The sequence below is a fragment of the Calidris pugnax genome, unplaced genomic scaffold (genome assembly GCF_001431845.1).
Source record: "Calidris pugnax isolate Ruff unplaced genomic scaffold, ASM143184v1 scaffold44, whole genome shotgun sequence".
NCBI classification, from domain to species: Eukaryota; Metazoa; Chordata; class Aves; order Charadriiformes; family Scolopacidae; genus Calidris; species Calidris pugnax.
Window position 1 is genome coordinate 23,858,493 of NW_015094506.1, and position 11,632 is coordinate 23,870,124.

The window sequence follows — 11,632 nt, forward strand, 5'->3', positions numbered from 1 at the left end:
TTGGGGCTCATTTACAAAAAGAAATTTTAGAGTTCAACTTAAAAAATGGTATTTTAAATCAATCAGTTTAACTAAGCTAAAAAAAAATCTCAGTGAACTCAGGCTATTTGTCAACTTGACTAAATTTCAACTCCCAAGATATCCCAAAATATGACTATAAACCAGTAATTTGTACATTGTTAAATATGCTGTTACTGTTGTTAATAAGTCTCAATAATTTTATTTATAAAGTTGTGATTTGTTTCACCTTCATAAATGCTGAGACTCATTTGCACAATCAACTACAAAAGGTGAACAGTCTGTGACAAACTTGTACTAAATGTTAGTATTGGTTTATTACGCAATTAGAAGCAGTTACCTTTGAGTAGTCCAGAATTATCAATAGGACCAGGGTACACATTCTGATCTCCCATCTGGTATTTGTCCCAGCTGTCAAAGCCAACATATTTTTTCCATTGTTTGAACCAGCGACTATCCACTAGGTACCTTAAATAGAAGAAGACATACAAGTTAATTATTGGCATGCGACTATTTCCTACAGTACCAATTAATTCATATTAATGCACTTGCATCCATCAGCCTTGCAAAATGAAGAATGTTTTTCTGTCTGGTCTGCTAACCATTACCGGCATATCCTACCAACAAGGACTTTAATTGTGGGCAATTAAAGATCCCACTAATCACAGTGGCAAAATAGAGTTTTGCAAGACTGCCAATACAGCACATCAGAAGCTGAAGAATGGCAAGTTCAAAAAACATTTCCCTTTTTAGCATGAAATATCATCAGCTTTAATTTCCGTTCTTGATTTGTGAATTCAAGAGACTCAAGTTAAATCTTTATAACTAGACAGCCCTTTAAAAAACGAGAGATAACTGTTAGTGAAGTATTTTTTTCCTGCTGGAGTTTTATTTATAACATTCATTTGCTGGTTGAAAAACCTTAGAACTCTGGTGTCCTGTCAAGAACCAGAGAGTCTTAAGTGTTTTCTTCCTTTGAGTCAGCATCAACACATGCAGAAAACGTTCTGCTTTTGAGGCAGTACTAGATGTTCCTCCTACATATAATCATCAACTTCACACTTCCGTATAAAGGGATATCTTTAAACTCAGCTCCACAGTATTTCTACCCTGATTAAACTCTTGCCAGGCTGGTTTTTATGAAGTCCAGCAATACCTACTTTTTATATCTTACTGTCCAGATTTCTTTATTGTATCAAATTTGTTCAATGATACTCAGATTTCTTTTTTTTTTTAAAGACGCTGCCTTCATTATGTTTCTTTCCTAAAAGTACCCATCTCCTCCTGTTAACCCTTTTAACCCTTTTGCTACTACCCTAATATATATCAGAATCCCACTATCAGGATGAAATGCTGAGTCAAGCTAAAGAGATCATAACTAATCTTCATTCTTTTCTCTCAGAGTACTCTTATTTGTAGCATACCAGTAATATGCTATCGAACCTTTAAGAGATATGAAAACTTCCTGGTGATTCAAATACTAGTTTGCTAATACTATAGCTTTATTAGGCAATCGTACTGTAGGAGTTACTCATGAACAGCACTGAAAAACACAGAACAAAAACATTAACACCCACAACACTTGTAATCAAAGTAGTACAAAAAACATTGCTTGAGTATACATTTACTGAATAGGTTTAAAAAAATACATTAGTTGGGCCTTAAATTTGTGCTTCTAAATAACGCAACTACAGTAAAAGCTACCAAACCTAAGATACACAAGTCTTGACTTCTTTCTTCTTCTCAAGTCCAGTTTTTCTCTCTACCGCACACAGATCAAGTCTGGAGTCAGCCTCCAGAAGTTCTGCTAGCAAACCTCTGGTAAGGAAGAAATTACTAGTGAGTAATACTCTAACTGGGATCCTCTGCTGTCAAAGAATCAGCTTCTTTTCTCAATAAGCACCAATTTTTCAGTTTCTACAGAATGTGCTCTTAAATGTGTGAATCTATAGGTAAAAGTCCTTTGGAAAGGAAGAGAAAAAAGGCATTTTGAAAGCTATACATAAGATAACAACAGGCTTTTGGATGCTTACTTCCCTACAACCCTTCAAAGACATCAAAGACTAAGGTCTCAAAGGCACCTTTAAAACATCTATGACAACAGCATCCTAATTCACATGGTAAACAGTCTTGATTCAAAATACCATTACATCAACAGTAACAAGGAGTCTGTGAACAAATTACTAGCCTTAGCTTGAAACTACCCTAAGCAAACATCATAAATAGCAAAGGCAGAGCTGTGTCTCAACTGCTAGAGGCAGTTCTGCTAGTTCTAATCTTTGGTTAGGGACCAAATTTCTCACTGAACTGCATAAATGCCAGCCATACTCTAAAGCATGTACCTTGACCACCTCACGGAGTAACATCTGATCTCATATCTATTCTACCACCATAACCTGCTGCTTAAGAGTCATCAATTACTACAGGTTGCTATCTCTTCTGAAATTGTTCTGAATGCAACTTTGTCCTTGAACTTGCAACACACAATTTCTTTCTGAAATCGAGCAGTCAGAAAACACCCTCAAATCGCTTTCTGAACCAAAATTATACATGAAAAAAAATTAATTTTAAACACTATTATGGAAATGTATATGAAAAGTATTTTCCTGCAAAAGTGTCATTTTTCACTCTTACCAACCTCAGAAAAAGACAGTGACTTAACAGTGTGTTTTGGGCACAATGCATCCCACCAAATCCATAATGAAACAGCATGGTTTGAAGTCCTACTACAGAAAGATGAGATACTTCACTATGATTTTACAATAGTGAATCATTCTAAAACAGCCTGGCCCAGCACTGATTATTTCCGTTTGGTAGCAGAACTTCACTGACATGTTTAGAACTTCATGAGCATGTTTAGAATGTAACAGCAAACAAGACTGGACAGGGATAAGCTGCACTAAAGATGGTGAACTTTGGGTTAAAACACAATAAAAAGATAAAAATGCAAGCTATTACAACAGTAAACAGATTTAAGATTTATTAATGCTGAAAACAAGGTAAAACTTACTTAGTTCAAATCTAAGTTCCAGTCCACACACATTTCACGCACATTCAGTTAAAATACTGATTTATTGACCACTTTCCATTGTCTATACTGTTCAGTGAAGTTATAAGAACTGCCCAACAAAGCAATGAGCTTCTCAAAGTAATTCACAAGAAAGTATCCAAGTAAAGCCTTTCTGTCTTATGTAAAAGCCTTTTCTGAACCTAACTTTTCAGGTTCTCCTAACACTATTGCAGATTTAATGATCACTGGAGCAAAATCAGAAACCAGAAACCTCAAACTGTTGTGAAATTAAATGAGAACCAACTTCAACTACCAAAAATAAGCAGCTTGTGAAAACAGGCAAATAATGTGACTATCTACATCTAATTTAAATTTTGGCATTATCATTTGATTAAACAAGCATGCCACTAAAAAAAAAACCAACCCAAACCAGCATGACTCTCAAGTATGAGATGAAAGCAAAATATAAACATTAAAACTTGAAAAGTCCCTTCAAAACACCATGTTTGCCATAATGCAATAAATAGAGGAAGTGAAGCAACATCATAAGAACTCCCCAGTATGCTTTAAAAGATTTGGTATGTTTGTTACTGGAAGCTTTCCATTATATTTTTACCATCATGAAGTCCTCTTAAGCAACACAGCAACAGAAGAACAGAGAAAACTTATACAAATTATGTTTAAATTTTACAGAGATAACATGTGCTTCCTTTTCTACAATCAATAGTCAAACTCAAGATATCTTCAGATATGACCTGGTTCAACGAAGACAAGAATGCTTTTGGAAGTACAGACTCAACAGTGAACGCAGAAAGGATTTGAAGTGTTTGGTGTAACAGATTCTCTATCCAATTCATGCCCAAGATACACCACATTAATCTATTACCCAGAAATAGGAAGGGAGAAGAGAATACAGAATACAGAAGACAGAAGCCTGGAATAGGCAATTTAGTCTATTTAATTTAAAGACCACATGAGTAAGAATTTAAGAATTCAGTGAACACCAAAATATAGTCCACTTGAAAATTAAGAATGAAAATCAGATCTCTACAAACAAATTTTCACCAAAAAAATAACTGTTGCAATTAAATGAGTGTTATCTTCCATTTCCTGGAAGAGAAAAACAGACACTAGACTCAGCCCTGGCAGTTTGAATTGGTATGGCCATGTTAAATGAAATTACTTCATTCTACACAGTGCTTATTTAACTGCATATAGAGCCTGATATTAAAGATAATTTTTCCTTTACCCTGAGTCTCCCAGAACAAGCCTGATGTTACTATAACTGAATCATTGGTATTTGTGTCTTTTCTTTTTAAAGTACAAGTAGCAGCAGCTCTTCCCACATTTGCAAAAAATCCAGTTCTTTCACTCCGCCTGTATAAATTCCAATTCCTTTTGCAACAGCTTCTTAATATTTGACTTATTTTTCTTTAATAAATGAAAAAAGGGATATCAAGGTTGATTAATTTGACATGCCCTTGCCTTTTGCTTTATACACAAAGTTTTCAGCCTTATGAACATACTCAAGGCCAACAGTGTTCTCACCTTTCTCCTCTGCTGTGGCCATCCAGCACTACCCCATAACAGCCGTAACTGCGCGGGGTTATGAATGCAGGCACCCTCAGGCAGCAATTCTACCACCAAACCTGCCAGCCTCGTCCCCTACTCAATCCCATGGCCCTTTCTTTCTTGATTTAAATTTGAATGAACTATGAATCTTAAAGAAGGAAAGCTATCATTTTACACAGAAGGGAAAGTATCATATAGGCAAACTGACCACTGTTTTAATTAATGCTTAACAAAGTACTGTTCCTGTAGAACTACATTAATTTTCTAGTGCTTTGTGCTAAATGTCTGGTCATAAATCAGTAACAGTGATTTACAGAAAATTTGGATGATTAGACTTAACAGTGCAAGAAAGCTTGGGGTCCACTGTTCTAGATTTTAAATGTTCACCATTACCTACTTCAGCACTTCATCAACTTTATTCTTCCACATCCAATTGATTTTGCCACCAACCAAATTTTGCTCTGCAATGTCTCTTTACAGCCCTCTCCAGCAGAGAAATTGTAACATTTTTGTTTCCTAACATAAAGTGCAAGAAATTGTATCACTTCTCTTCAAATTTAGGAATTTGTACTTACACGCGCAAATAAAAGATTAATATTTCTAACATTAAAAAAAAAAGTTGAAAGGCCACCTATAGATTATGCAAGTATGTAAGTGCGATTAGAACTAAACAGCACAGTCAAGTATCCTGTCCTGGAAAGAAAACACTGAAAGACAACCAAATCCTAAAAAAAATTCCCTCAAAGTTTGATAATCTCTGAGCAAAGTCTGTCCAGTAGTACAATGCAGAAAAACAAAATGAAGCTACAACATGAACACCAGAAATTTGAAAGCTGCTCAAAGCTACTCTGTCTTCATACCTTGTCTTTTCTTGTTTTCTTACTTGAATTCACTGGGTTAGACCTTGTTAGAGTGGTGTATTTTGGACATATGGACAACACTGCAGGGAACAATTAAAAAAGGAAGCTAACTGGGTGCAAAACGCTATTCTAAGATTGAATTTTGCAACTGTAAAAAAAAAAAATTAAAATCTATAAAGCGTAATTAAAACTGAGTACTTTCAGACAAATAAGAGCTTACGTGCATTTTTTGCAAGATGTATTCTACTGAAGATTAATGAAAAGATTTAAAAATGGAAGATCATGAAATCTGTGTGTACTCCTGGGCAAGGCTTAACATGTTGCTTAATACTGCTTGTAATATGAAGCGGTGTATATCTATCTCTTTGTACTAATTTTTAAATAGAGTGAACCAGGAAGATCAATTTATTAGGAAAAGGAGCAAATGGGACACTGCCAGTTGCCAGGATTTCTTACAGACCACTCCATACTCCAATAATCAAACCTGAAACAAAGCTATTATAGATTCAATACAGTACTATACATCTTACCAGAGGCTAGTGAACTTCCTGCTGACCACAGATTATAGCTTAGAAAGTACTGCTTTACTCATGATCCCAATATTCAGCTCTGTAACATCCTTTATAAACAAAGGTAAGCGGGATACTTATCCAAGTCCAGTAATCAATTTATTTTCTATTTAGTGATAACTGCTTTTAATTGACCCAGGATCTAGAAAGATTGCCTAGAGTTCTTTATTTAAAGAAGTATAGAATCTTTATTCTCAAACATATATTCTTAAGAGTAATGTCAGTGTAACTGCTCAACAAAATGCTGAGGTAACACAGATTACATGCAAAAGAAAGATTTAGTAAATATATGCATTACATGCAAAAGAAGGATTTGGTGAATTTATATAGCCAAGAAAAAAACACATTACAGATTCTGAAAAATGCTAACAAACACTGTAGTTGTGAATTCTTACAGTGAATTACTGGTTGTATGTATGTACATGCCTACATATGCACATGTATATATGTAAGTTTCATACATATTAGTCTTTTTAATGAGCATTCTGCTACTTTTACTTGAACAGAAATCTGATACAGGTGACAAGTTATTTTTAATTACTATGGAATACAGTCACAGTATCTATAATCTTTCCCCTCTATAAGAACTTGTTCTTAATCAATAGACGAAATACTACTTTTCCAATAACATTAGGGAATATAGAAATTTGCATTTGCATGCTATACACTTCCCTCATCTTTACACAAGAAGGATATACCATGTTAAAGATTATGCTGCAGAAAAAGTTAATGCAATTATACCACACTCAGCTTAGGGGATCAACCTGCTAAAGCACTTAGCGTACATAGATAAAATCCAGCCTTCTTAGCATTAAGGGAAAAAATAAAAAGCAGAAATATATAGACCATAGCTTTGGATCCTACAAACACACTCAATATAGCATTCTCACCAAGATCAACGAAACAGAGAAGGCAAACAATAAGAAGACAACTTAATTTATCTTTTCATCAATGTTATAATATCCATGATACAATCAACCACCTGAACAGTAAGGTAATACCTAGGAGGGACGTTCAGTAATTTAAGAGGAAAAGACACACCTCAAGTAAACAAAACTACATGTGCTAAAACCTCATTTCTTAAATAAGATTTTGTCACTTTTTAGATCACTCTTTAGGGGAAAATTATTAAAAACTTGTAGCATACACTTGAGACCAGATATGCTCCACTGAATATGTGCTGTCCCAGATACAAAAATAACATACCATGCATTAGTAAAACAGAGACATAAAATACATGTACGTCAAACTTGGTACGATGTTTTGCTTTTCTTTTTGTTACTATTACCAATATATGAAAGAGTTCTGAACCGAAGTCTAATGTTACAGTAGTTTTTGAACTGCAGACCCGACCCCATGACACCTTAGCAAAGCTAAAAAATATGGCCTATCCCTTTTTAAAAATTATGATTAAGAAATATTTGTTAACTAACTCTGATGGAATCAAGATTTCACTCAAGCAGAGAGCACAAATATTGCTCTCTCAGATGTCATCAGTCAGGGTAGCAAGTGGGATAACCAACCCATCTTCAGGAGTAAAACACACTGGGACGATTCGTAGCAGAGTCCTGTCTCAAATTTCTACACATGCTTCTTTGACAGTTAACTCTTAAAAACTACGACAAACTCACAACAAGCTGAACTGATCAAATCAGCAAATGCCTGACATTTATAGGCATTGTAAATAAATCAGGCACCTGAAATTGCTTGATGAAAACAGTGCAACCAAGTTTGATTATCCTAAAGTCACTTAGAGCCAACAAGTTGATAACAGAAATACATAAATCCTGGAATAGCACCCAACCTTTACCTAAAAGTAAGAAAAAATATGCATGTATGATTTGCTGAAAATTACACTGCATTATGACATTTTAGGTATTAATAATGTTGGAAATACTTTTACAGTTTAATTAGTTTTAGGTGTTTTCTCTTAGTCATATTACATATCTTTAAAGAGATCTAAATTTTCTTTGTAGGCCAGCAGAGTCAAAAAATTGTAGATGGGAGATGGTCTCTATGATCTTCATAGGTCCCTTCCAACTGAGATGTTCTGTGATTCTATGAAAACCTCATAGCCCTCCAGTGCACAAGAGGAGCTCGTGTAACCAAGGCCGACACTACCTTTGCAGACACGCAACGTATTAGAATTTGCAGAATATCTTTATAACATTCCACAACAGTGGAATTTGTTCTGGTAATAAAGACATGGAAAACCGATGCAATCACAAGTGGAGCACATAACATATTTTACCAAAGTGTATGTTCTCCCTTTGATACACAACAGGTTTTGATATCATATGGGTTCAGTGTTAGCACTGCAGAGGATGAAATAATAGATGAAATTCTGAACCTCGCCAATATAAGCTCCAACAACACTCTCCTTCTGGTGGCTCATGACAAAAAGCCTTACTTGAGGTGTGAGGGTCCTCACATGCATTCGCTCATCTTCCAATCTTAATTCAGGTTTGCACGAGTCCACTGATCACACAAAGGGGTTGAAAAATAGAATTAGAATGAACGTTCCTTGATATCTTCTGATATTATATGTCACTTCATTTCCTTGAAAATGAATAGTAACTGTTGGTCATAACTAGCTCATCCCACATAGAAGCTATTTTCCAATACTATATTCCCATTTAGGCATAACTTTTCTTTAAAAAAAAATCTTTTATTTGAACAATTTCTTGGCAAGTACTGATGAAGCACAATGTTTAACATTTCAACCTACTTTCCTCTTCCTGTTTTCCAATGCTTAGATTGTTTCCAAAGTACAGATTACATTTGACCTTAAACTACTTTTTGTTAATATTATTTCCTTGTAAAAGAACATATTCCTCAAAGCTATATAAAAACATGTGATCTTTTACTTTGTTCTCATGGTTAGAAGCAAACAATGTTTGTTTAGAAATACTGTAAACTAACATTAAAAAGTTAAAGTCACAGCTATTTCAAACTTGCTTTAGCTGAACACACTGAACAGACTAAATCCATCTTTAGGATGAGTTTTGATCAATTATTCCAACCTCATACTGCCCTGATAGATAACAACACTGAGAAAACAGTTGACTGCAGGTGTTATTATTCTTTGGGTCCCATTGAAGTGGGACAAGATGATGATTATTTCTGGCATTTACAAAGGACTGCTCATCTCTGTGACTAAGGGCCATTAGCCTGGTTCCTGGTTGTGTTCTCATTAATTACTAGACTTTAGAGTTTCTCCAATATAATCTACAAATTACAGAGTGCTCAGTTTATTATCTTTCCCCATACAGCCATACCAGCAACAAATATTTTGGTCCTTTTACTCCTATACAAAATATTCAACTATTAAAACACAACTACCATTTGACAGCCATGCATTATATCCACAAATATGTTCATATTGGGCCAGCCAATTAAAATTACCAACAAAAGACTGTATCCTTATGAATGATCAAGTCAAGTCATTCGTGATCAAGACTCAGCACAGCCCAAAATGGGATTACATACAGGCTTTGTAAATTAACTTATAAGAAGAAAAGAATGAAGCTATTACATTTGTAAATGCACCTTCATTTCTCACACAAAAAAATCAACAAATAATAAAAAACCACTAATAAATTTATGCAAGTTCTAAAATTTCACAGCTGCATGACCATGTGTGGATATAGTTCTCTCAACAAAAGAAAATAATAGTACCAGCAGAAGAGTTGCTAATTGATTTCTAAAATTCTCTCATGGGTTGTAAATTTTTCACGTAATTTAACTTCACCTGTGGTTTACTGAACATTTTGATTTAATAAACACTATTAACACAGCATCAACATCACAGAGTACAACAGCATTCATTCTTAGCCTAAACACCAAGGTTGACAGAAAAATAGGTTAACAGTATGACTATGATCTTGGTATTTTCCATTGCTGGCAAAAGCATTCTTAATGCATTCTGCAGTTATATATGGACAGAATTAAACAATATATAACCTAGGTTTATTAATATTGACTGATAGGTCAGCCCTTCGACTTAAAAATCAAACCAGTTAACTTTAATATGCAGTAAAGACACTTCACAGTCCCTCATTCTATCTCTGTGTACTGCTGGGACATTGTATCTTCTGAACTCAAACTACCTCACCTTTAACAGCAAAACACTGCAAATTGCCCAAAGAGGTAGGTGAGGTTTTTTTTTTTTCCACCTTCCTCACTGTGCGTGAGTACAGATTAAGCAATACTGAGAACAAAGTGGAACAACTGTGTTGCTGAAAGCAAATTAGGACTCCTGTTTAAAAGTACAGTATCCAATTTTTGTTCTTGCACAACTGCAACTATAAGAAAGGTACAAACGGGTTTGTACCTGCAATTCTACTCTGATTAGGCTATCTAAAATTGCTTGACTAAGTACACTCCTGATTAACAGATGCCTTTGAAATTATTTTTTTTTCTCAGAATAAACAAGATCTTGAAAGTTCAAGATGATGATAATTATTCTACTTTATCACATACAAACCAAATCATCACTTTGATCAAAACATAGGTAAATCCACAAGAAAAAAACCCACAGGTCAAACAGAGAACAAAAATTTTGCTTAGCTCCCATTTTAAAGAAATCTCAGTGTATGTACTTCACATCCCTCTTCAGAAAGAAAAGCTTTGTTCAACTAAATGCACCAAGGTTAACTTCAAGTCAACTAATCAGTCAAATTCCCCCTACAGCCCCCCATGCTCAGTTCCCACAATGTGCTGCAATAGCCTCAGTAGCACTTCACACTTACTACCAAGAGGTTGACCAAAAAACCCAACTCAGCTAAAATCAATGGACTGCATTTTCATGTTAAAATATCAGTGTGAACATTACACTAGTAATGGTATATTTTGAATACGCTTACAATCCATTTATTTAAGTAACAACTTTTCATTAAAAAATAATGTAATTCCTAAATCATGTTTGACTTCCAATTTTCAGGCAGAAGCCTGACACAAACCTGATTTTGTGTTCAACATGCTCTCACCCTGTCTGATCAATTAAAAGGAGAAAATTGCATCTACACATTTCCATTGCAAGTATCCTCCCAGAAGAATTTAAAACAGAACATTTTGTATATCTTCATAAGCTGTTGGTGAAATGCTGCACTATTCCATATGCAGCGAGACAAATCTAACACAAAACTTCAACCACAAGGTCTTAAAGTCAAAAATTGGCAACTTAAACCTCATTTGGAAAATAAACAGCAGCCAGTTATCATTTCTATCCTTGGAACACTGATGTAGCGTTCTTGTTTCTCATTTTATGAAGCCATAAGAACAGTTTAGGATATTCTTCCAAATGCTATTGAGGTGCAGGTCCACGACATCTCATCATGATCTCAGTGAAATGAAGTAAAGTCTTCCATTAATGTTCTACCTAGATTCTGTTCACGCACCGCACAATGATGGATGATGAAAAGTAGAAAACACCGAGAAGACCACAATGTAAAATACTATTAAAGCTAAGCATTTCAGCATCAAGGTTATAATCAATGACGGGCACTGCAGGGTTTTCAAGTAGGGCTACGATTGCTTGTTCATCAATATTCACAAATTTTCATTGCAACCAGAATTAAAATGCTTAAACCTTTTTTTTTTTG

At 34.8% G+C, this 11,632-nt stretch overlaps 1 protein-coding gene across 2 annotated transcripts in view; it reads right to left on the reverse strand.

Annotated features, from left to right (window-relative positions):
- The window catches only part of USP15 (ubiquitin specific peptidase 15), a 65,607-nt gene that overhangs the window by 49,317 nt on the left and 4,658 nt on the right, over window positions 1-11,632 (reverse strand). For both annotated transcript variants that reach the window (XM_014963918.1, XM_014963919.1), the window contains exon 2: window positions 359-486. In XM_014963918.1, coding sequence (XP_014819404.1) covers window positions 359-486 — 128 coding nt within the window. The remainder of the gene's footprint in view (window positions 1-358; window positions 487-11,632) is intronic.